Source organism: Osmerus eperlanus, chromosome 13 (assembly GCF_963692335.1).
Source record: "Osmerus eperlanus chromosome 13, fOsmEpe2.1, whole genome shotgun sequence".
NCBI lineage: Eukaryota > Metazoa > Chordata > Actinopteri > Osmeriformes > Osmeridae > Osmerus > Osmerus eperlanus.
In genome coordinates this window covers 9929036-9954819 of record NC_085030.1, presented here as the reverse complement: position 1 = coordinate 9954819, position 25784 = coordinate 9929036, and the positions used below count along the sequence as shown (strand labels likewise).

The following is a 25784-nucleotide window of genomic DNA, read 5'->3' as shown; positions in this document are numbered from 1 at the left end:
AAGACCTGATAAACAACCCTGGTTTATAAAAAGACCCCCCACACACACACACACATACACACACTCTCACAATTACTGTTAGCCTCCCTCCCCTGTGGAGCCTATGTTGTTAAAGAAGACAGAGTAAAACATTGACACCCAGGGGAAGCTGTGTTTGACATGGAGCAGAGTGTGGTAACACCCGAACACACACACACAATCACGCTCACACTCACACAATCAGAAGGGTAAGACCATAGGAGTCTGTGTGAACTCATTAAGCCACACACACTGAACTGGAACTAGCAGCTCCATGTGTGTGTCTACCAAAAGCCTGCATGTAGCAATGCCTGCAGTGATGTAGCAGGCAGTAATGAGTGTGCTGTGAAAGGTAAGTAGCTCAACAGTCACCTGGCAGGTAGACACGTTGGCCGTGTGCCCAGCTGTCGAGCTGATGATGGGAGCCAGAAACACCAGACACTGAAGTTTAGTCACTTTAACCGCAGACTTTAGGAGCGTTTCAGTCTTTATCTTACGGTTACCTGATACTTCCCAGAGGAGTGGTACGGGATACATGCACAGGATGCAGGAAGTTTATGCTGCGTGAATAGGTTAGCAGCAGAGGACCCAGGTTCAGATCGAGCCCTAGCCCGAGCCCTTGCCAACCCTAGTCCTAACCCTATCCCCAGGCCTATTCCTCGTCTGAGACATTTGATGTCTGGGACCGAGGGGCCGAGGTTCTGATTATCACGCTGTCAAGAAAGTAGTAGAGAGAGAGAAATAGAAATCAAGGGCAAAGAGAAATGAAGAAGAGGAGGACGGAAGAGCGCGGGAGCTGTCAAGTCTCGCAAACACTTCCTCCTTCTCTCAGCACACGCAACCGCACAAACACACACACATGCACTCGACATCAACTTTTCAACAACAGCTGAGACTGGCAAGATCTTTTCTCCTGGGTGAGATAGACACACACACAGCGCCCTCATTCCAACTCTGAGCTGCTCCACTCTGCTGTGGGTGTTGCGGCCAATGTTGATGATAATGAGAAAGATGAGGACAATGGTAGTGATGATGATGCTTGTTGCTGATGAAGACCAAAGATAAGACGACAGATGCAGCCTGAGAATGCATCTCTCCGCTTTGTCCTCCTTTCTCGCAGCTAATTTCCTCTCTTTCTTTTCACCTATCCACTCTCTATTCACTCACTTCCTCTTCGTGTGCCTCCTTTCTCCCTCGAAGATTCCACTGCTCTCCTCTCTTCACAGGCCTTCCCTCCCGCCTCCTCTCCACCCTTCTCCTCGCCTCCCGCCTCGTCACGTCGTCATGCACTTTCTCTCCTCTCGTCCCCCTATCTCTCTTCTTTTCTCCTGTTCTCTCCTTTCCTCTCCTCTCCTGTCCTCGCCTCTCTTTTTTCGTCTCCTTGCCATCTCTTTGCTCTCCTATTCTGCTCATTTCTCTTCTCCTCTCCATATTTCCTCTCTTCTCCACTCCATGTCTGTTCTCTCCTCCAGTAAGTCCTTGTTATATAAAGTCATGATGAATAAAGAATCAAAGAGGTCTGGGCTGACTGGGGCGCTACTGGACCCTTTGGGGATAACTCTCACTATAGCCATGGCCTAGATCTCCCACACACACATACACACACACAAGTGTGTGCACACTCACACACACAGGGTGCCAGGATACACATACCGGTGATTACTATATGTACAAACAGCATTCCCTTCTACTGAGGGTGTTGACATATTTTGCAATGAATTTTGGGACATGTAGTTCCATCACCTAGTCTTTTAGACATGCCCAACAAAATTAACGGTGGGTGCGCTTCCTTTTACTGGTTGAGTCCGCACTGTAATAGAATGGGTGTGATTGATTCAATCCAATGCGACGTCCAGGCAGGTGGAGTCCTGATAGCAATCCCTTGGCATTCTCCTCTGAGGTCTCACAAACACTAACGTCACACTCACCAGAGAGTTTGTTACTGATTATGTGCTCTCAGCCAGCCTAGTTAGCATCATCTGTGCAATGACAAACGCACACACATACACACACACAACATGGCACACAGCTGCTGGCCAATCAGATGACTCACTATGCCTACCCTGGAGGACACACATCTGATCTGGGTTCATCTGCTGAGTTCATATGCCAGCTGGAAATAGCACAGGACACATGCTCACACACACACATACTGTACACACAAATGGGCACATCCTGTCACCAAGAGGGGTCAAATACAACTGCACTGGACTGTGCCCAGCCTGAACAGTTGGTAGTACAATCATGTGGTGGAATTATCAGACCCAGTGCCCAGCAACAGTGACCTTCCATATACACAAAAACAAATAATCTAACAACATTATGTGATTCTATACTTCCAATCAATGGACACATTCTCAAGGAGGTTGTTCAAATACAACCTGACATTGATTAAAGTGTGCCAGTGTTGTCCTTTGAAACACTGTTAGGTTTGTGATCAACTTCCTCATTATCGTCCTATGAGGGCCGGTCTGATGGCTGGCACACCATGACGCTCCTCCCTGCCCCCCCTGCAAATTTTGAGGTCTGTGTTGCCAGGCGACCAGGGGGTAGGCCAGACCTCCCAGCAAAAGTGAGGGCTCAGCATTAGTTTTTCCTCAGGGCCATGTGCTGATGCTGGACAATGGAATGGGAACACACATACACACACAAGCAAACACTAAAATACACACACACTGTACTCAGGCATTCACACACACACACACACACACACACACATTATTTAAGTGAGGGAGTATGAGGGCTGCACAGCTCAAACGAGGGACCAGTGGCATCCATAATGCCTCCTGTTCAGCTTCAGAAGTATCTCAATATCTACTCTCCAAAGTTTCACTTTGTCTTCCTTCCCCTGCTTCCAGCCCTTAAATAAAACATTACTTATCTATTCCTCGTGCTTTTGAAGTGACACGGTGTCTCTTGTGTACCGATAGATGTAGTTTAGTGACAACGGAGGAGCAGAATGCCATACAGGCTGTTCCTTCCAGGCTGTTCCTTAAAAGGCTGTTCCTTTCCTTCCTGGCTGCCCTCTGGAGTATTTTTCCTGCCAGGCCGTTATTTTAGAGGCTGTTCCTTCCAAGCTGTTCCTTCCAGGTTGTTCCTTAGAGGATTTGCTGTATCAGGCTGTCATGCAGGTCACTGTGAGCAGCACCAGAGCCGGGCCTCCCAGCAGGAGAAAGTACGTAAGTGCATCAACGAGGGCATGGAAAAGGCACACAACACAGGTCGCTAAAAATATTCAGTGGCCCTGAAATATTCATGACATCGCGGCGGAATATTCTTAAGAGCATGGCATTTGAGCTCTCTGCGCTGCGAAGCTGGAGGAGACACCATTTTCCATCTCTATTTCTCTTTTCTTCTCTATCTCTCTCTCGTCCTCTTTAATGTAAAACAAAGTTAACGAGAGGTGGGGAGTCTCTCTTGTATACTGTGCATTGTCATTCCAATGCTGTGTGACTTCAACAGAGATCGAGTTTATTGATAGCTTATTTCAGTTTTCATGAGATCATGTGCTGACCCCATATGGCAAGGCTCGTCAGGTGAAGAGACATCAGCTAATGGGGGAAGATCCAAGAAAAACACAATAAGAAAAAAAAAGATTGAAAGACTCTAAGACGGTGGTCTGAAGACCTCTGTTTGCCCCCTGAGAGAATTATTGGATTTGACATGAAAAATGAGAGATCCTCTCTGGAGGCCCTTTGGCTGGCTGGAAATGTTCCCCTTCTGCTCCCTCCATCACACATAAATCAACGGAGGTCTGTGAGGAGAGGCTGAGAGGAGGGGAGGGATGATGGCTTCCAATTCAGATGGCACATTGTTCATGTGAAATCATTGCTGTCCCTAAATATGTGACAGCGATTATGACATGGCACAGTGTGTGATCACAGAAAGGACTACACCTCATAATACAATGATAAGGAGAAGGTCAACATTCCCTTGTACCTAAACAAATAAAACCTACCGCAAATGCACTTTCAATTCTGTTATGTGTAAATGTCCTGAAAACACACACTCCAACACAGGTGTGTTGTGTGTGTTGTTGTGTGTGTGTGTGTGTGTGTGTGTGTGTGTGTGTGTGTGTGTGTGTGTGTGTGTGAGCGCATGTTGCTGCCACCCCATCTTGTGACGTGACGTGTGCTGCGATCTACCACGATCAGATCTGGAATGGTTTCCATGGCTACTGATGCCCCACTTAAAGTTGCTGCTCCAGAGAGTGTGAGGGTGTGTGCGTTTGCGTGCATATGTGTGTGTGTACCACACGTTTGTAAGTGTACATGTGCTTGTGTGCTCGAGCTCGCTGTGTGTTTGTGTGTGTGTGTGTGTATGTGTGTGCAATTGTTTCCCACAGCCCACAATAAGCTTTAGTGTCTTTAATCATTCATGCAGCCACGTTATGCCAGCACACAGAGCAGGAGTCAGAGGAAGTGTGCTCAGGGATGCAAGGGTGTCAACCAAGTCGCCAGGAGTCAGGAACAGGAAGCAGGAACGAAACGACACCATCATGAATGTCCCTTGTCGCCACAGAGGGTCCTGCCAGAACTCGAATGTTCTCTCATTGGTGCACTCACATCGAGGAACGGAAGAAGAAGATCGATTTGCTAAGATCGTCTCCAAAACACTGAAACACCAGGAACCTAAGTGAGGCTGAATTTCCATAGAAAAGTGACACATCGGCCACTTTATGTTCCCTGTGTTTCACTTCCCCGACTGTGAGGAGACCCTGTCCTGCAAGGGCTGTCCTGGTACCGCAGGGCTACAGAGAGGAAGGGTCCCCCACCAACCCTCCATCCCCTCTGTTTCACAAAGAGCTGAGTCTCAAAAAACAGAAGCAGCCCTTTGTTGCTTAACACATCAGACAGCGATCCACACAGTCACACACACACAGTCACACACGTACAGGAAACTCCTCCCGTGTGGGCGTTCGAACCAAAACAAACGCGGATGACTCATCTATCTGTGAGCCCTGCAAGCGTGTAGAGCCTGTATCCTGACGTTACTTAGCGGAGACGAGAGACCGGGGGTGGTGGGGTTGGGGGGGGGGGTGCTGCAGGGACCCCTGGGGCGTGTCTTCATAGTCTACCACAGATTCCCTCCACTCATCTTCTTTCTTTCCTCATTGGCTACTGCCAAGCAAAGGGCAGTTTATCACAAAGTGGATGATATATCGTCCAGCTGGAGACATACCGGACCTGGATAAGGGAAAGGCCACTCACAGGAGGCCCTTTCACATGGGTTTAACTTCCCCTCTAGTGAGGGGAAGAAAGGAGGACACATGGAGACAAGGAGGCTGGAGCAGACTTTGGAAATATGGCCTTGAATATGACCCTCCATGACAGACACAGGAGAGCTATGGCCTTTGTTTAAGATGGGGACGGGTTGGCTCTTGAAGCAAATCTCTGCTGACATTGGTTGAGGAAGACCTGATTTCTAGTCAGTCGGTGTCCTGCTATGAATGGTAGGGCATCAGTATGGATGGTGTTCCATATGAATGTCAATGGCCCCACTGTTCTGGAAACTCTGCCTGTGGCCCAGGGACAGACTGATGACCAACTATCAGGACCTCACACACACACACACCAGATCACACCTCAGCATACAATCTGAAGACAACCCAATGCTAAATCATCTTGTGTACCGTCCGCACGCAGCCGAATTCAGAGAGACTTGTCAGATAGTGAAAGATTACGTAGCCTGTTCTCACGCGCTGGGATTGCGGGACGTTCCCTCTCGCTGTCCCAGTGGATCTCCCCTAGCGCTCCCTCTGAGACCAACAGAGTGTGAGCGAACAGATTCTCCCTACACCTCATGCATGATTAGCGATTATTCATTCCGACTGACTTTTATAATGGACGGTTCCCGCCATAAAAGGGTACGGCACAACGGCCTACAAAGCGACTGATCCGTGCAGTTGCCTTATAAGGCAGCCGTGCGCTGTCCATGGTGCTGGAGAGGCACGGCTGACGGTGGGGGTGGGGGTGCATGCAGCTAACTACATTAATCACATCAACACACGCAGGTACACAAACACACACACACACACACACACACAGTAACACAGAAACACGCTATCACTCACACCGACAACAGCTGAACTGCTGTTATCATAGGTTTACTGACATGCAACATGCCAGTGGTATGGAGAGGTGAAATATTCTAGATTCATTGATGAGAGCCAGTCATCGGTGGTTTGGTGTGGGTGCCGGAGTGAGTGCCAGCCAAGCTTCCTAACCGAGGCTTGGTTGGAAAAGCGCTCTGATGCAGGGCGAGGTGACACAATTCTTAGCCTCCCTTCCAAAACTGCCCAGCCTGAACAGTTTTTTTTACTGCACTGGACAAAAACAGTAATCCCCTATAGCGACCCCAATAGTCATATTGGTCTATAACGGGGATTACAACAGCGAGCGCAGAAGACAAGGCGTGCAAACGTGGACAGTGTACACTATTCTGAATCTGAACGCAGAATACCCCTGCTCATTGTTGTCACGATGAATGAATACATTCAATAGCCTCTTTTAATTACCTTTCATCCAGTCCAGGACTTGCTTCGGGGTCCATTTACTTATCGGTTCCATAACCAAAGCCATGGCTGTGTCAAAGTCTCTCCGTGATGAAGACCAAACGACTCAAGGACGGTGTCGACAGACAGACCTTGTCAGTCACATCAGGAATGACTTCATTATGAACTAATTGGGTTTGGGTTAAATAAATGGATCTGATTCTCTCCATCAGAGCATGGCCGCCTGCAGATTCGGTGAACTGGATGCGGTGGTGCAATCCACGCGCACACACGCTCTCTCTTGCTCACTCTGCTCACTCTCCCTCTCTTTCTCGTGCCTTCCCGCCAGCCGCCGAGCACTGTTAGAAGTGTAATCGGTGAGCGCGAATGGTGGAGCAACCCCTCCCCTCCCTTCTTCTCCCGCCCCGCTCCCTGCAGCATCACACGGGCCACCTCCTCTACCCAGGGAATGGTGCAACACACACAGTTCTGTAGACTATCTCCCTCATACATCTCCACAACATACAACCACAAACCACTGAAGGTGCGATATTTTTACAACCGCAGCAGGTGTGACGTCCAATGAATTTAGAATGTAGCCTTAGAATTGTCCTCCCTATCGCTCTCTCTCTCTCTCTCTCTCTGTTTATTTCTGTTCTCTTCTCTCTATCTCTCTCTCACACACGCACACACACACACATTATAAAACAATATTGGATTATTTTTGAAGTCCGTCTATTTTCCAAGAGTTGTGGACTTTGGACATTGCCCCACAGCACCGGTAAAGTACTGTCCTACAATGCATGTGTTAGCAATCACTTGGTATGATTAACACATTATAGCTTTATGTTTAAACTTCAGTATGAAGCGTGAGAAACTGCCTTTATGGGGCGGAAAGCAGGCGGAAACACTTTTTATACTATCGGCACCTCTGACTGACAGCGCCCCCTGCTGCGCGACTGCACTGGGTGACGTCATGGATTCACTTGGAAAAATGAAAAACAAATACTTCACAGACGTTTTTTGTTTGTTTTATTTAAACGTAATTTGTTTTCGTCGGTAGCCATTTTGGCATGCAAATGTTGTACGGATGTGGATGGAGAGGGACAGAGCAACCATATCGTTTTACTAAACTGTTCATCCGTTTGAACCACTAGATGGCGACCATACACTGAAAATATACAATCACCTGTGACTGAATTGGTCCTGGTCTCTTTAGTGTGCCAGCTTTTACAAGGACTCGTTTCAAGTGTGTGGAATGACTCAAGACTGGTTCAGAACAAACGGCGAGCCAGTGGAAGATAGATTGTCTTAGTAGCAAAGTATGATGCGTGAAGAAGATCCAGGGTTAGTATCTTCACCCATAGCAACTCCAACACTGCTCACGTTTAAAGTCTTGTTGAAGAAAGCTTTTTTTATTGAAACTTAATTTCCTATTATCTATTGTCACCAGATTTGATAAGTTGCATTTGTTTTGCATGCGAATCATATACACTGACCTGACCACATTTAACGATGAACTATTTCTAAATCATTGGTTGTTGAACCATTTATAATACTATTATATTATCATAAATTCAATGCATGTAAAATAGGCTGTTGTCAAGTAGACGGAACAGTAGGCTAAAGAAAAGCGATGAGAGGGTCACAAAGTCAACCATCAAATTAATCCAGATAAAACTGTGGAAATCTGTCAGATAGGCCTTTATGTGAATAATAAGCAAAACTGCCGTTACCAACCTCAAGTCAACAACTAGTCCAACTACAGATAAACCTATGTACATTTGACTTGATAATATAATCAGTTCCCACGTCGTCGTGATCTCTTGAAACCTTCATATCTGTGTGACCTCCCCCCGATCTCCCCAACAAAGTCAACGATGGGCGGGACAATGGCGCTCAGTTTTCAGTGGGTTGTGAATGTCACAGCACTGATCTCGACCTCCCATTGGCTCCTGTCTTCAATACGTCACGATCATGATTAGAATTGGTGATCGGACGTTTTGATTTCATTGTCTGGCGAGGGGACTGCTGACGAAATCTGCTGAATTCGTGGGTTGGTTTGATTTCACGACTAAAGGTATGGTGGAATATGATTTTCTGTTTCATTTAGTAAGATTTCGACGCATCTGTGTTACTGTACGACAAAGACAAGGGTCATAGAGAATGACCATGTCGGTGGGCTGGGAAAATCAGATGTTTAATGGGAAACTTTAGCCTTTCCAGTGTGGGAAAGCAATGGCCGCTGGGGCCTGCGAGTGGTACTACACTGTCGCATTCCCCGCTTGCTTTTTGTTGTTGTGCAGCGTTATACCTGTTAATTTCCAGGTTTACTCGAAGTCAGCAAGCTGGGTAATCTTCTATATGTTGAGTTCTTGTAGATCCCAACGTTAAAGTTACAGCAGCGTGACTGCTAAGAGTTAACCTACGTGCATTTGGTTTCAATGTTTCCCTTTTTCCAGTACAGTGGCCATGCGCAGTGAGCTTGCCAAATTATGCTAACCCGGTTAGCTGTTAGCTGGCAACACGGAATGATATAATTGGTTGAAAATTGCATCATCAGAACCACTTCACACTTGCACTAAATAATTTAAAAGGTTTTGGAACACAGACAATACCATTTTATCTCTGTGTCTGCACTTTATTTCAATATCAAACACACAACATGCCAGTTACTTCATCTCAGTTGCTTATTATTCAGACAGCTGAACTAACCAGATTTGGACGCATGATATAATTCTTCCTGTGAAACTGTCTTTTGGGTCAGACAGTAAGCAATTTAGTCTGACTGAATTACTCGAGTCAAATTTAGAGTGGTTCTACGATTAAGTTACGTTGGCCAAGAATATGCTCCAAGTCAGCCATATTATTAAACAACGTCAATCAATGCTGTGATTATTTTGTTTCCAGCATTTCAGAATCATGCCAGCACAGATGAAAGTCATCAAACCATTGTACTTCTTCTCAGTCTCGAGTCATTCATAGTCTCAAGATCTGTCTCAATTCAATATGCTTTATTGGCATGAATGTTCAGGTTAAACAGTGTTGCCAAAGCAGTCCACAGTGAAAAACACATGTCATTATTAACATGTCATAAACGTAATTATCATCAATCACAAACAAACAATTATAATAATGCAAAGTTACATAATGTACAATTATAATAATCGAATAATATATATATATATATGTATACTCGAATAATCGAGTATACATCGTAATAATTGAATAATATTTTACATTTGAATTTGAATATTTAACATTTGAAATAATCCAAACTGGTCATTTCTGATTATCCAATGGAAAATTATATTTGGCTGTTGGGATGGAGTGAGACAATTTAGTTTATTGCACTTGCAACTAGGTGAGGGTGTAGCCTAAGTCTATGCCTCACCTCCGTTCTTCTGCCCCCTCACACCACCAGGCCTCACAGAGACATGCCCAGTAGGGTGCCACGTCCGCTTAGCTGGTATGAGCGCAGTGGCTGCCCCTGACTTCCAGCTCCGTTAGACGTTAGGGCCAGACCGTGCCAGGGCCAGACCGTGCCAGGGCCTGGGTCTGCATGGCGGCTCCCAGCTTCCCATCCCCTGGCAGGATGGATGCCTGGCAGGAGAAGCACCGCCTGCAGACCGTGAGTATCTTCTACCAGGATTTATGGATCTGGCTCTTTGGACACTGATGAAACTTAGCTGGAAACTAAGGTTTTGTAATAGATTAAGTCTTGTTCTGGACAAAAGTGTGAAAAGCTTTTCTGTTTTGGACTGGAGTCAGCCAGTGTCTGGAAAATTGGTCTAATAGTATTCAACCTTGATTCTCATTATATCTAAGTTGCACTGTAACCATGACACAATTTTACTGTTATGTAATAACCAAATATCTTTGTGTTAATTGGCTTATACTGACTAATGAATTGTTCCTCTCAGATGAACCTTCGGTCAGTGTTCACAGTTGAGCAGCAGAACACTCTGGAGCGTTACTATGACAACGGCATGACCAATCAAAGCAAGGCATGCTTCCAGCTGATCCTGCAGTGTGCACAGGAGACAAAGCTGGATTTCAGCGTAGTACGGGTAAGACCTTGAACATACTAAACCTAAATACACAAACAATACACTTTCAGACTAGGCGTGTCTAAATAAATGTATCTGGAAATTCACGTTCAATTCTAGTGTTTTAGTTCGGAATAGATTAAGTTTACCTGGTTCTCGTCCTGACAGACATGGGTTGGCAACAAGAGACGTAAGCTGGCCTCCAAGGCGGACCAGAACGGCTCCCTGCCTCATTCATTCGCTGATCACGGACTGTCGGGCGGAGTTTTGTCCAATCACACGCTAGCGGGGGGGACCCTGTCTGATCACAGGCTGGCAGGGTCGGCTCTGGTGGCGGGATCCATGCTGACGGCTGAGATGGCTGCAGCTCGAAGCATCCAGAGAGCACCACACCTCCTTCCCCCCTCCACCTTCCGCTCCTCATCCTCCTCTTCCTCTCCTTCCTCCTCTTCTCCTCTCAGCAGTGGAAACAACAACGATGTCATCCTAACAGGGATTTACTCCATTAACTCCGCCTCCCGCTCCAGATCAACACTCAAGCCCCTCCTCTCTGACTCAGAGCTTCCTGCACACGCCCGGTCTGCTCTTCTCAACCAATCGGTGCACAACAGGAACAGTTCCAGCTCCTCCTCACCCCTACACTCCAGACTGGCCTCTCTCACACATAAGCCCTCCGCCCTCTCGTCTCCCCCCGGCCCATCTGTTTACAGTGGCCCGTCCAGGGGGGGACGAATCCCCACTGGGGAGGCACGTCTGGGGGTGGGGGCAGGGATTGTACCCCCTAGTTGGGCCAGACAATACGGGCCAGTACCAACCCGTCCATGGCCATCTCTCACCCAGTCCCAGCTCCAGCCACACCCCAACTCCAACCCCCAGCCCCAACCTGCTCCACCTGCCCTCCGCGTTTCACCCCCAAACCCTAACCCCCGCCCCCCCTCAAACCCCACCCTCCTCATCCAGCAGGTCTTCACCCTATCAGACAGGGGCGAAGAGGAGGGACCAGCGCAAAGACCTGCCTCTGAAAGGAGGAACCTATCAGAGAGCAAGAGGCAGATTCCCAGACCCTTGGAAACCATTGGCTGCTTCTCCATCGCCATGGAGACGGGGGATGAGGAGGACGAGTGGCGAAGGGAGGAAGAGTTGGCCAGCGTGAACTCTCAGACTCATCGAGACATCCAGAGGGGGCACACGTCTGGCAGCCTCAGCCCGCCCATGGGAGAGGTGTCTGGGGCAAGAGGAGACCACACAGCCCCCTTCCCCAGCTCCAGACCTGAGGCCCAGCAGAGGCAGGCAGCCCTCCGCAACAGCTACTCCCACACAGCTCTCCACACCTCCCCTACAAACACACCACAGGAAACCCCACCATCAGAGGTAGACTTACGAGGGTCCATCTATCTGTCAATCATTTGTCAGTGTAACTACATTCATATAGCTCTGGAGACTTAAAGACTTTCTGCGTGCAGCATTAAAATAACTGTCACTGGCATTGTGGCGTTGAGTGTCACTGGAATTGGAAAATACAGCAAAAACATACCGAAATGTGGAATATACAGCTTAACAGCATTGTGACGGCTCTTTCTTGTCATCTGTCTGTCTGTGTAGGCTCCAGTCAGTCAGTCGGCTCCCTGGCTCAGCAGTAACTCCAGGAAGAGAACAGTAAGTGATACACAAACACTCATGCTGTATCTCTTTCAGACTGGCTTAATACAAACCTAACTCCAAACATGTTGCTGGTATGGTGTGTGAGTTGTCAGCATATTACAATTGCCAAAAAAATAATCTGTTTCCACAAAAGACACACACTTCCCTGAAGTGGTACTGGATTGTGGGTTCAGAGCTGCAGTTGGGTCATGCTCATGTGGTTGTGGTCAGCTTCAGGACCGTACCCAGTTCAGCGACAGTGACCTGCTGCAGCTGAAGCGCTACTGGGACCGCGGCATGACCAGCCTGGGCTCCGTTTGCCGGGAGAAGATCGCAGCGGCCGCCAACCAGCTCAACGTCGACGCCGAAATCATCAAGGTGTCTTCCCCTCCCTGATTGCATAACGTCTACTAATACATCCCTCTCTCTGTCTCTTCATCCATATCTCAATCCATTCATTCCTTTCTTTCCTTTCTGTATCCCTCCCTCGAGTCCCTCTATCCATTGCCCCTGACTGATGTTCTCTTTTCTCTGATTGGCAGACATGGATTAGTAACCGGAGAAGGAAGTACCGCCTCATGGCTATCGAGATCCCACCCCCTAAAGGTGGGCCCGCAGTCTTTGGTTCATCCTCTCCGGGACACGAGTCCCCATTGGACATGAGTCCTGAAGGGGAGGGCTTTAGAACCCCTGAGCTTGGGGAGGACTTGATCGATGGAGGTTCCCTTTGTTTGTCCGAGGGTGAGAAGCGTTCTAAGAATCACGCACACACACGCTCACAATCATCAAAACTCAGCTTCTCTGATGAGGAATACTGTGTTCTTTCTCCGCAGATGGCACCAGTGACTCATACCAGAGAGAGGGAGAGGAGGGAGCTGAGCAGCACAACATGGCCCCCCTTGCTGAGAATGTGGTACTGCACACACATTACTACACTGTTAGAAATCATAATACACAACATCAATATTAAAAACACTTAAGTAGGCACTCTGAAAATACCTGTTGTATAAAATAAAAATACTGTTGCTATTGTCGGAGGGATTGACTGTATATTAATTGTCCTTATAGAAGACAGAGTGCATTGCTGAATATGAAGAGGAGGATGATGATGGTGATGAGATGATGGCCTCAGACATGGATCACATGCGGAACCTTCTGGAGTACAAGGTGTGGATATGAGGCAAAGAGCACTCTCTCGCACATACATTGACACACACAAAGCTACTATCAGGTAGTATTTTACCAACATTGACATAAATATAGAGGCATGAAACATTCCAGCTGTGTCTCCTGAATCATACACACACGCACACACACTCGCACACAGATTGTGGAGTGCTGCTTGGTCGCTCATGCCTATAGGGCTGCATACTGACTTGCCATTTTAATCCTCTGCCTAAATTGAACTGTTCCACCTCACCAAGCTTTGCGTGTGTGTGTGTTTGTATGTGTGTGTGTTTTCTGCAGCATGAGGAGGTGCATTACCTGGAGAGTGAGCTAGAGAACCAAAAACAGAAATATTATGAGCTGGAGAGGTTCACCAAGAGCCTACTCAATGCTGTAAGGAACAACGACCAAGAGAAACAGCAGGTATACAAACACACACAGTTTCCTATTCCTTTATGGCATGTGTCCAGTTAATACCGAAACCACAGTAAACACAACAGCATCCGAATCGTGCCCAATATGATTCTGTGCATGTGCATAGGAGCTATTGGCCAGTCTACCTCAGTCTGCAGACCAGGATTGGGACACAAATTCAGAGAGGGGAGGCCAGCCTGCTGCCATGACAACATTGTCCAATGCTGATGGGTTGCCGTCCGCTGCTGTCAGCAACGACGATGCCTCATTGGTCACCGTAAATAAAGACTTACCACTGATTACCATAAACGAAGATGGTTCATCAGTCCTCCTTAATGAAACCTCTGCATCAGAGGAACAAGGGACAGAGACTGGACCGGAATGATTCACTATCCCACACACACTGTGCCTGTGAATGGACACTACTCTCAGACTATCGACTGTAAAATCTGCTTACATCATTTTCTACAGCATATCACCCTGCCTTGCTCTGGTATAGTCCCAGAGAGATAAGTAAACAGATTATATCTAATTTATCCAGGCGTCTTTGTGTGTCTATTTGTGTCTGGGTGTGTATACATGATCATTGTTGAAGCACTGATATTTATTCCCTGACAAAGTCCCATCTAGACAGCTGCGTTGATACATATTTTGAGGTTGAATGGCTTGAAAATGAACTGTGACTCATTAATGGAGCAATTGAACAGCTCATTTTGAAACACTATACACATGTGGTTCTGACTTTGTCAGCCTGCCTTCTCAGAAGGGGCAGGGAGTTTGTGTGTGTTTGTTTGATTGATTGTGTGTGTGTTTGAGAGACATAGAGGATGAGCTGTAAGCCTCTTATTTTCTACTTAGATGGAAGGATAGACAGGCTTGTAAAGTAGTTGGTTTTAAAACATTCAACTTAAAATGTTTAAGATCAGAAGCTTAGATCACTAATGGACGGCCACATGACGATACATTCCTGCTAGAGACATTGTTACAGAACTGTACATGCAGATAATGAATGTGATGTGATTTATTCCTTAAATTAATGCAAATAATAGTAACAAACACAAATGTATTCACATCCACACGTGCATCATACTGAGTTATAACGAGAAAACAGAGAAGGTACATTGTATCATGTCAAGCCCCATCTCTTTGTTTCTTTCAATGTGGGAAATCCTTAACTGATTGCGTCAGAGCTACGTCAATGAGCTCTCAGTCACTGATGCTCAGGCACCACAGTAGCCGCCATATTCGCATCTATGGCAGGATAGCGGTGGTCGGCGAGCGTATGTGGTCCTGTCAAACCGACTATCGCGACACCGGACCTCAATCATAACCAGGCAGTAGCCCTCCGTTCACCCGTCTTCAGCTAGCATCTGCTCGGAAAGGCGTACGATCCAGGCTTGCAACCGGGAGACATGCATCGTGGAGCGGTGGTTTAAGATGACTACGATGCCTTTCTCCCAGCCACAAGAATCCTGGCACAAGATGGAGGTGAATAGCGTTAGTAGTGAGGTAAGTTGCAACTAAAGCCTCTCTAGCAAATTGACAAGTAGTCCGTAGCGTTGTAGCATAGTTGTTTTGCTGTTGAAACTGATGCTTGCGAGCTCTGTAGGCTTGGACTGAGCACATCAGCATGCATGCAAAAAGACTGGTCGCGAGCTAGCTAGCTAGCACTGCTAAGTGCTTGTGCTAAGCTATGTGAGTCAATTTTATGGCTCAGTTTTGAAATCTTCAGTATAACTTTAGGTTCTGTTAGAGGCAGTAGACATAGTATACATAGATTATCTGTGCTTGTTTACATCTCTTTGAATACACTAAATGCATTTTAGTTGATGAGATTTGCCAAACACCTTATCCCCAACCATTGGTGATGCACGAGCTAGCGGATGTCAACAACTCTACAAGCTAGAAGCTAGCTAGCCACAGGAATAAGCGTGTGTGGGCTGTCACCTAGCCTAGTCCGTTTGAGTCCCACTTGAATAAAGTATTGTATGCGGTAATTTGAATACTTATGGACTAAAGATGGCAAACAATTTACTTAAAATCTAAATACCACTATACTCTTGTCATATATGTTAGACTACTTATTGAGGATGCAACTCTTAACGTTTTTGCCCAGACTTTGCTATGGCTAGTTTTGCAAACACAAAAAGCGAGGCTTTGACTGCACTGCATGTGGTTTATTGCATTTAGTTCATTAAGTTGGCAAATTATGTTAGCAAGCAAGTTATATTTAAACAAAGGTCTCTCCCTATCTGACTGCAGTCTGCAATTACAGCTCTAATCAAACTGCTGTATTTCCAACCGTTGTATTATAGTAATCTTAACAGGAGACGATTCATTTATTTAAAGACTTCTACTTATGGTACATTCCATTCATCTTTAAAAAAGTGCATTTCTCATAATTGGGCAAAGTTAGAATTACTTGTTTTTCTACGTTTATTAAGGCATCTATGTTGTTAAGTTTATTTCCTTTCATTTCAGGTATTTCTTAGACTTTCTTTTAATTATATATGTTAATAACCCGTTTTCACAAGCCTGGAAACCGCTTTATCTCCATGTGTGTCCCCCTCATAAGAGGCCACTGTTTTTCTCTCCATTTTAGGAGGTAATATGACTTTGCTTTAATATTAGCCTCTGAATAGTCTCAACTAATGATGATGCGGGCCTATTCTCTAAATCCAATAGTATTTAATGGCAACCAGCCATTTTATTGCAGCTCCTGTATAAACATACATATTGCTAACATGGCATCTGATTCAATGGAATGTGTCGTATGTGTTTTTAGCGGATGAGTGTGCAGTGAGCAAAGGCCCCCGCTCTGCTGGTAGCTCCACCCCCTCAGTGGTCCTGTGTGGAGCTATGACTCATCCCTCTCCTCAGAGCATAGACGGAAGGAAGCACACGCACACATAGCGGTGAATGCACAGTTAACACAGCATCATGCAGTGAATCAGCTTTCCTTCATCTCTGTCACATCACCTAAAAGGCAACAAGTAGCCCGTCACATTTCCCCATGCCTGTGCAATAACACAGTGTAACGTTCAGGAGCCCTTAACGTTACACTGTGCTATAACACAGTGTAACGTTCAAGAGCCCTTAACGTTACAGAGCTTTCACCATCTATTTGTACGGTTATCCTGTCATGTGGGGGGAGCCATCGTTGGCCACATCACTCTCTCATCAGCGATGCTGCAGAACATCACTCTGTCCCAAATACATCCAGGTCTTATAGCGGTCCCCTGTGTTCCAGAGCCAAGCCCCTAGCCACACGCGCGAGGCGTCTATATCTGTGTGTGTTCGCGGCGGCTGGGGATTAAGCTGGAACGGCCATAATAATGACAGGCTTTATAGAGACAGGAAGTCGGCCGGGCAGCTGGACAGGATTAGCGTATGTGTGTGTCTTTGTGTGTGCGTTGGGGGAGGGGGGCGGGGGGGGTGAAGTCAATAATGTTTGCAAACAGACAACACTCCCACCCCCACTGAGAGCATGTGTGGTTGCGGACCCAGAGGCGGTGGATAAGTGGAGGATGAGGAGGTGGAGGAAGAGGAGGAGAGAGTGTGTCAGAGGAGAGTGTGGGTGATATGGTTGCAGGCGGGGGGGCATTGCCACCCACAGCGATGATGTCTGTGGTGTTATGTTTCTGACACGATCACATGTTGTTGAAGCCTAGAGCCCGATGCTGTTGCGTGTAGACCGAATTCAGCTACTCTCCTGGCTTGGGGCAGGTAGTGGTCTATACTGGCTAGTGGAGTTAGCCGTGATTACTGAAGGAGGGATAGTTCAATCAGTGCCATTGTTAGCTTTACATTCCGTATGTGAAGAAGATGAGATGAGCTGTGTGTTTAGATGCAAGCTTCCCTCATGCCTTCTGTGTTGTGTTTCCAGATCAATGGGCATCAGATCATGGACGAAGCCATGGAGGAGGGAGAATCTTTCACACACTGTGTGAGTAATGTTCAAGGTCGCTTGGGTGTGTTTTGTTTGTTAAGGTGTACGTAGGTCATCTTCCCTTATAGTGGGTGAAGGTGCCTTGAGCTCTTCATATCCCTCTGGAATGCTTCACTTGATTGAATTGTTCAATCTGATTATTAACAGTGATGTAACGAACGTTCAATTAGTCATTAACACCTCTCCAAATGTTAACTGTGTCTGTGTGCGCGCATGCAGGACGAGGGGGAGTACAAGGAGATTCCTATCACCCACCATGTGAAGGAGGGCTGTGAGAAGGCTGATCCTGCCCAGTTTGAGCTGCTCAAGGTTCTGGGGCAGGGCTCCTTCGGCAAGGTGAGACACCAGCTACCCCTGAACCTCATCTAATATGAATGAGGTGGCAAGCAAATGGTACACCATGTGTTACTGTGGGGAAGTTGTCCTTACTGTGGACTTTCTCCGTCGCTTGCTAATATCATTATTTCTCTATTTCTTCCTCCACCTCTCTCTCTCTCTTCTTCTCCATCTCCCATCTCCTTCCCTCCTTCTTTTCTCCCAGGTGTTTTTGGTCCGAAAGATCATGGGTCCAGATGCTGGCCAGTTATATGCAATGAAAGTTTTGAAGAAGGCATCTTTGAAAGGTAACATTTGTCTACAGTCATGCATATGTTGTCTTCTTGCACCATGTGTGGTTTGTTGCACTCATGCTCTCTCCATTTCTCTCTCTGTCCGTCTCTCTCTCTCTCTGTCCGTCTCTCTGTCCGTCTCTCTCCATTTTTCTTTCTCTCTCTGTCCTTCCGTCTCTCTCTCTCTGTCTCTCTTTCTCCTCCTGCTGCCGCCGTCTTGTTCGCAGTGAGGGACAGAGTCCGCACTAAAATGGAGAGGGACATTTTAGTGGAGGTCAACCATCCGTTCATAGTGAAGTTGCACTACGGTGAGTATCTGTGTGTGTGTGTGTCCATCCGTGAGTATCTGTGTGTGTGTCCATTCGTGTGTGTGTGTGTGTGTGTGTGTGTGTGGTAACTCTTCTTTCCTCTCCCAGCCTTTCAGACAGAAGGGAAGCTCTATTTAATACTGGACTTTCTCAGGGGAGGAGACGTCTTCACTCGATTATCCAAAGAGGTAAGCTCCTTTTTGGTACCGCTTTTCATCCATTTACACCTCACGGCACCCTAACACTGTTGTTCAATCACCTTGAACTCACTTGGATAATATGCACTATATTCGTACTACACACTCTATCAAGTCTTGCACTACATTATCGCTCTCACAGTCCTATCTTTCTTTAGATCTCTCTCTTGCCAACACATCCTTCACACAAATGCATTGTTCACTTGCTAGAAACCTCAGAATGTGATAATGTATAGTGTGTAGTAACGGTGTATTCCACAGTTCTGGATGTGTGCAGTTGTATCCCACATGTTCTAATCTCTTTCTCTATAGACTCTAAAGTTGAAACATTAGGATGCTAGCCAGTTGTATTTTTTTGCCTCTCGAACTGTTCCCCAGCATTTAAATAATATCAGTCACTTAACAATTAATTTGTAATGTGAGACAATGTGAGTTTTTGAAGTTCTGTAAAATGTTAGCCACCCCCTTGGTCTATTGGCCCTGGAGCCATCTGGTGGTGACAGAAGAGCCAGGCTAGACAGCTAACACCTTCGTTTATGTGTATTAATGATGTTGTCTTTCTCTCTCTCTGAGTGCTGGTGCTTAGTGCTGTTTGATGCTGCTGTTGTTCTCTCCCACCCCTTTGTCCAGTCCAGACAGTAAACGTGTCCAGTTCTTACTAGGTTATGTTTACAGAGGAGGATGTGAAATTCTACCTTGCAGAGCTGGCCCTGGCCCTTGACCATCTGCACAGTCTGGGCATAGTTTACAGAGACCTCAAACCTGAGAAGTACGTAACCACCTCCCCCCTGCCCCCCCCCCCACTGTCCACCCCCACCTATTATGCCTCCCCCTCACAAAACTCTGATGTGTCATGCCTCACCAGTGTCATCGGCAGTCTGTCTCACCCGCCTTTCCACAAAAGCACAACTCGCCACCCATGACTGTACAAGTTTCACGCTGTACGACATTTAGCACAGCCGCTTCCAAAAGCACATTGGAGTGCAGTTGGCGTGAGGGCGTGTGGGAGAGACTGTTCTGAGCTGCAACCAGTCTGTTCTGCTGTGTTGCCCTCGTCGCAGCTCAGACGCCTGACTTGTCCGTTGTTGTTTTGCAGCATATTGCTTGATGAAGCTGGACATATCAAGTTAACAGGTAAGCTGCTCCACCCGAACCACCCCTGCTTCAACTGACGGAAAAATCTAGATGCTTTATCTTATCCGGAGGGGAAGCAGCACCAAGCCTGAGCCGAGCCATGAGGAGCGGTGTGTTTGTGTGTGTGTGCGTGTGTGACAGAGAGGTGTGATGTGTGTTTTACTCCTTTCCAGACTTTGGTTTGAGTAAAGAGTCAGTAGATACTGATAAGAAGGCCTATTCCTTCTGTGGTACTGTGGAGTATATGGCCCCTGAGGTGGTCAACAGGAGAGGGCACACACAGAGCGCTGACTGGTGGTCCCTGGGAGTACTCATGGTAGGCACACACAGAGACACCCACACCCCCACACACACATTTGTGTTTTATTGTTGTTTTTTTTGGACTGACTTAAGGTTCGTTTTGTTCCAGTCCCCACCGTGTCTCACCATGTGTTTTCTTCTCTCCTCTTCTTAGTTTGAGATGCTGACAGGAACGTTACCGTTCCAGGGGAAAGACCGCAACGAGACCATGAACATGATCCTCAAGTGAGTGACACAAACCACCATCCTGTAGAAAGATCGAGCTCATTCTGAATCTTCTGGCCTTTTTTTCTGACCTCTCTCTCTCTCTCTCGCTCTCTCTCTCTCTCTCTCTCTCTCTCTCTCTCTCTCTCTCTCTCTCTCTCTCTCTCTCTCTCTCGCGCTCTCTCTCGCGCTCTCTCTCATTTATTCCCAATCCCATCCTCTCCCTGCTCTCCTTTTCCTCTCAATCTGCCTCTCTCTTTTTCTAGAGCGAAGTTAGGCATGCCACAGTTCTTGAGTCTAGAAGCCCAGAGTCTGTTGAGAATGCTGTTCAAACGGAACCCTGCCAACAGACTAGGTAAGGTACTTCACACTGTCCCAGCGTGTGTGTGTACAGGTGTGTGTGTTTGTGTTGACTGACTGTTCTCTCCTCTGCAGGGGCAGGGGCTGACGGCGTAGAAGAGATCAAGCGCCACTCATTCTTCTCCACTATCGACTGGAACGTGAGTATGCGGCATACACACACAAACACACACATACATGCACAAACACACACTCACACAGCCCCCCCCCCCCCCCCCACCTGGCAAGAATCCATCTGATGAGCGTTCACACCTAACAGACGGTCCACTGAGTGACCACCAGCCCTCTGTTTAAGCTGTGCCCAAGTGTGTGTGTGCTTGTGTCTGTCTGGGCCAAGGGCCAGCTCTGGCTGCGTGTGGGCTAATAGCCCTGCGTGAGTGTTTAGGAGCCAGCGGGATGCTATTGGCTGAACAGAAATGGAAAGGGGAGGGGTTCATCTCCAACCCGAACGCACGTCACACAATCACTCTCTAGCTGGTTTTCTATCTAGACAACATGACAGATGGAGAGGGACCCCCTCCGAATTTTGGACGTCTGAATGAGACGGGTGTGTGTGTCCATCTCCAACAGCAACTGTACAGGAGGGAGCTTCAGCCTCCGTTTAAACCTGCTGCAGGGAAACCAGATGACACCTTCTGCTTCGACCCCGAGTTTACAGCTAAAACCCCTAAAGGTACACGCACACACCCTCTAGACAAGCAAAGTATTACTAGTAAAGCAACTCTTGTATGCTACTGCTGTATGTTGCATCTATGTAAGTGTGTGTGTGTGTGTGTTTGTGCGCAGACTCCCCAGGTATCCCCCCCAGCGCCAACGCCCACCAGCTCTTTAAAGGCTTCAGCTTTGTAGCTCCTGCATCGCTGGACGAGACCAAGAGTTCCCCACTCCTCAGCATACTACCTATAGTACAGGTACACACACACACACACACTCTGACGCTCACGTACAAAACACACACCATACACGATAAAGACAGGACGCCGTCATGATAAGGTGTGTGTGTGTGTGTGTGTTCCTCCTCAGATGCACAGCAGTGCGGCCCAGTTCTCTGACCTGTATGACCTCCATGAGGACATTGGGGTGGGCTCCTACTCCATCTGCAAACGCTGCGTCCACAGGGTGTCCACCGTGGACTACGCTGTCAAGGTAACACACACACACACACCACTCACGCCAGCTCTCCAACACACTGTGCCAGCAGAGGGCAGCACAGCCTCAGCCAGCATCTCCGTCCTACATGATGATTGGAGACGTTCGGGCTCTGTGAAGCAAATGCTAGATGATCAGATGTTGACAGGATTGTGTGTGTGTGTGACCAGATTATAGACAAGAGTAAGAGGGACCCCTCGGAAGAGATTGAGATTTTGATGAGATACGGCCAGCACCCCAACATTATTACTCTCAAAGACGTGAGTTTACTGTGTGTGTGTCTCGTCTGTGTGTGTGGGGATTTAACTCTTGAAATTAACTGATGTCATATGCCTGTCTCTGTGGGACGTGTGTGTGTGTGTGTGTGTGTGTGTCGGTGTATGGGTGGTGTGTGTGTGTGTGTGTGTGTGTGCGTGCCAGGTGTATGACGAGGGCAGGTACGTGTATGTGGTGACAGAGCTGATGAAGGGAGGAGAGCTGCTGGATAAGATCCTCAGACAGAAGTTCTTTTCCGAGAGAGAGGCCAGCGCTGTCCTCTACACCATCACCAAGACTGTAGACTACCTCCACTGCCAAGGGGTACGCCTGTGTGTGTGTGTGTGTTAATGGTTATTATCCAATCTTTGGGATTGGTGTGCATTTCTAGGCCATTGAGACATTTGTTGATATACATATTTTAGTTTGGCATATAAATAGTCATTTTATTTATGTAATGTATAATATACGCTTCCAAAACAGTTTGTGAGCATTTCCTTTCCAGCCTTGGTCTTACCAGGGTAATGCAAGCTCACCTCTGCCCTCCCCCCCCTCCCCCCAGGTAGTGCACAGGGACTTGAAGCCCAGTAACATCCTGTACATGGACGACTCTGGGAACCCAGACTCCATCAGGATCTGTGACTTCGGCTTCGCCAAGCAGCTCCGGGGGGGTAACGGCCTCCTGCTCACCCCCTGCTACACGGCCAACTTCGTGGCCCCCGAGGTGATTTTGGGGGCAGGGGGGGGGTGGGGGGTTGGATTGAATTAAGCAAAAATAGACTGATGACAATCAGCAGGGAAATTATATATGAACTGTTAGGCTGTGTTATTTTGAACCCATCGTGGTTTGTGTGTGTGTGTTTTTGTGTAGGTACTAATGCGGCAAGGCTATGATGCTGCCTGTGATATCTGGAGCCTGGGAGTTCTTCTCTACACTATGCTGGCAGGGTAAGTGTGTGCGTGTGTGCGTGTGTGTGTGTGTTCAGCCCTAACCTCCCTCCCGTCCTTTCTCCCCCAGATACACGCCATTCGCTAACGGACCCAACGACACACCTGAGGAGATTCTTCTCAGGATAGGTTCCGGAAAGTTCTCCCTGAGCGGAGGCAACTGGGACACAGTTTCTGACACCTCCAAGGTACATAACACTTACTCATATCTACACACAGGAAACGTCCACACATCAAACACCTTTTGGAAACAATGTAATTTCCTTATCCTTGGTGTGTCTGTGTGTGTGTTCACCGGTTCAGGACCTGCTGTCACACATGCTGCATGTGGACCCCCACCAGCGCTACACTGCTGAGCAGGTTGTGAAGCATGCCTGGATCACCTGCAGGGACACGCTGCCTCACTTCCAACTCACCCGGCACGACGCTCCACACCTCGTCAAGGTACCGCCCCAGGAACAACCCCCCAACCAGGGGCCTTGTGACCCCACACCAGGTCTCCCACACAGGAACACGGAATCCTAGACTGACTCATTTAACCATAATGTTACCTGTCGTGTGTGTGTGTGTGTGTGTGTGTGTGTGTGTGTGTGTGTGTGTGTGTGTGTGTGTGTGTGTGTGTGTGTGTGTGTGTGTGTGTGTGTGTGTGTGTGTGTGTGTGTGTGTGTGTGTGTGTGTGTGTGTGTGTGTGTGTGTGTGTGTGTGTGTGTGTGTGTGTGTGTAGGGAGCGATGGCAGCCACCTACTCTGCGTTGAGCCACAAGACATGTCAGCCTGTTCTGGAGCCCGTGGCAGCCTCCAGTCTGGCCCAGAGACGCAGCATGAAGAAGCTAACCTCCACGGACATGTAGACACACCATATACACACGCCCCCAACTCACCCCTTACACTGGCTCCCACCCACACACAGGCCCAGGCCAGGCCAGTTGACACTTGCTGTCCCTCCTTTTCTTTTAATATATTTATTTAGAGTTAGTGACCCCCCCACACACACACAAACACACGCACGCACACACATACACAACCTCTACAAGGCTGGATCACACGGATGCAAGCCTCGGAGTAAGAGGAAAACCTGCATATCTTCTACTGCTGGAGAGACGGATGGATTTATTTTCACTGCTTTGTCGTATGCACTCTCTCACCTTTGTCTCCTCTCTCACTCTCACCGTTCTCTCCTCTCTCACCGTTCTCTCCTCTCTCACTCTCCTCTCACTCTCCTCACTCTCCTCTTTCCCCTGTCTCTCTCTCTCTCTCTCTCTCTCTCTCTCTCTGAGGAGGAGGAGATAAAGCACCAGCTGATGTTCTTCTTCACTGTGATTGGCTGATTCCAAGTTGCTTCAGTAAACTGTGCCCCGCCCACCGCTCCTCATCTCCTTCCCCCCCTGTCTCACATGCGCTCTCCTTCTCTCTCACTGTCTCTAACACATCTGACAACGTCCGTTATTTATGTAACCCCCTCCCCCCCTCATGCATATGAAAATCCAGATGCACGCACTCCCCCTGTCTCTCTATCTGGAGGTCTCTCTGACTCCCTCACTCCCCCTGTCTCTCTATCTGGAGGTCTCTCTGACTCCCTCACTCCCCCTGTCTCTCTATCTGGAGGTCTCTCTGACTCCCTCACTCCCCCTGTCTGTCTCTCTATCTGGAGGTCTGTCTGACTCCCTCACTGTGTGATAACTATGTATCAAGGAGAAAACAATGCTGCAGATAACATTTAGAAGAAAAAAAAAGTGAACTGTCAAAGTTGAATGAATGTGACGATGAGGGGGTTTCCTCTCCTCGGTCAGACCAGAGAAGCTGAATGACAAAAGATCATTTCCATGAATCTCTTCTAAGACATTGTGGAAATTGTACCATATTGTATTTATTTCATTTAATTTTTTAAATTCTATTTTTCTTTCAAGTTCTGTATATATTGACATTAAAGATCATTATTGACATGCACCAACTGGTTGTTAATATTGACCCTGCAACAATCCATGGAATAGCTGTTGTCACAATACAGGAGTTACAAAGAGCTAGCACTAGATGGCAGTATCACCCAGTGTGTGATGCTACAGGTCTATGGATTCAGAACAAGGGAGGTTTTAAGAATCGTACACACAATTCTGCACCGTGTGTGTGTACACAGTGTTCCCCAGCCATATGTAAATTACTAGTCTGCCTAGCTTCCGTTGTGTCTGCCCCCTAACTCCCATGGGATTGCAGGCGTGTGTGTGTCTTGCCTGGTGGTGTGTGAAAGGGAGAGGGGAGGTGTGTGTGTGTGTGTGTCAGAGCTGTCATGGTCAAAGCGGTGGTGGATAGACATCTGTGCAGTGGGGCAGATGGATTAAGGCACCAGGACTGCTCACACGCAGGGACACACTCCTGTCTGCCTGTTACATTCATACTCACACACACACTTTTCCCTGCCTTTCACAAACACATTTGCTCACTCTCCCCGGCCTTACACACACACAAACACTCATCTGCCTTTCACACTCATACACACATTCACTCTTCTCTGCCTTTCACACACACAAACTCTTCTCTGCCTTTCACACACACACACACACACTTCCCTGCCTTTCACACAAACACTTGCCACT

The 25784-nt window shown here is 47.5% G+C and overlaps 3 protein-coding genes across 5 annotated transcripts in view; 2 read left to right on the top strand and 1 right to left on the bottom strand.

Annotated features, from left to right (window-relative positions):
• The window catches only part of LOC134032077 (connector enhancer of kinase suppressor of ras 2-like), a 40470-nt gene extending 33633 nt beyond the window's left edge, over nucleotides 1-6837 (bottom strand). Inside the window, exon 1 of the mRNA XM_062475882.1 lies at nucleotides 6536-6837. Coding sequence (XP_062331866.1) covers nucleotides 6536-6599 — 64 coding nt within the window. The 5' untranslated portion in view covers nucleotides 6600-6837. The remainder of the gene's footprint in view (nucleotides 1-6535) is intronic.
• Nucleotides 1-14318, top strand: part of hdx (highly divergent homeobox) — a 350307-nt gene extending 335989 nt beyond the window's left edge. Inside the window, exons 1-11 of one of the 3 annotated variants that reach the window (XM_062475868.1) lie at nucleotides 7739-7858; nucleotides 9936-10142; nucleotides 10435-10581; nucleotides 10729-11931; nucleotides 12163-12216; nucleotides 12433-12579; nucleotides 12744-12942; nucleotides 13035-13114; nucleotides 13270-13368; nucleotides 13669-13791; nucleotides 13910-14318. In XM_062475868.1, coding sequence (XP_062331852.1) covers nucleotides 10074-10142; nucleotides 10435-10581; nucleotides 10729-11931; nucleotides 12163-12216; nucleotides 12433-12579; nucleotides 12744-12942; nucleotides 13035-13114; nucleotides 13270-13368; nucleotides 13669-13791; nucleotides 13910-14167 — 2379 coding nt within the window. In that variant the 5' untranslated portion in view covers nucleotides 7739-7858; nucleotides 9936-10073 and the 3' untranslated portion in view covers nucleotides 14168-14318. Of the gene's footprint in view, nucleotides 1-7738; nucleotides 7859-8432; nucleotides 8592-9935; nucleotides 10143-10434; nucleotides 10582-10728; nucleotides 11932-12162; nucleotides 12217-12432; nucleotides 12580-12743; nucleotides 12943-13034; nucleotides 13115-13269; nucleotides 13369-13668; nucleotides 13792-13909 lie in introns of those variants that run through there. The other 2 variants (XM_062475867.1, XM_062475869.1) reach the window with 2 other exon arrangements.
• A 681-nt stretch (nucleotides 14319-14999) lies between these two features.
• Nucleotides 15000-25140, top strand: rps6kal (ribosomal protein S6 kinase a, like). Its single transcript, XM_062476245.1, has 22 exons — nucleotides 15000-15291; nucleotides 17669-17728; nucleotides 17951-18067; nucleotides 18273-18354; nucleotides 18567-18647; nucleotides 18756-18835; nucleotides 19507-19613; nucleotides 19941-19978; nucleotides 20152-20294; nucleotides 20433-20503; nucleotides 20749-20837; nucleotides 20918-20982; nucleotides 21413-21515; nucleotides 21629-21753; nucleotides 21866-21988; nucleotides 22162-22251; nucleotides 22412-22570; nucleotides 22809-22970; nucleotides 23118-23194; nucleotides 23265-23382; nucleotides 23498-23638; nucleotides 23919-25140. Exons 1-22 carry the CDS (start codon nucleotides 15220-15222, stop codon nucleotides 24042-24044), a joined length of 2229 nt encoding a protein of 742 aa, XP_062332229.1. The 5' UTR covers nucleotides 15000-15219; the 3' UTR covers nucleotides 24045-25140.
• The last annotated feature ends 644 nt before the right edge of the window (nucleotides 25141-25784 follow it).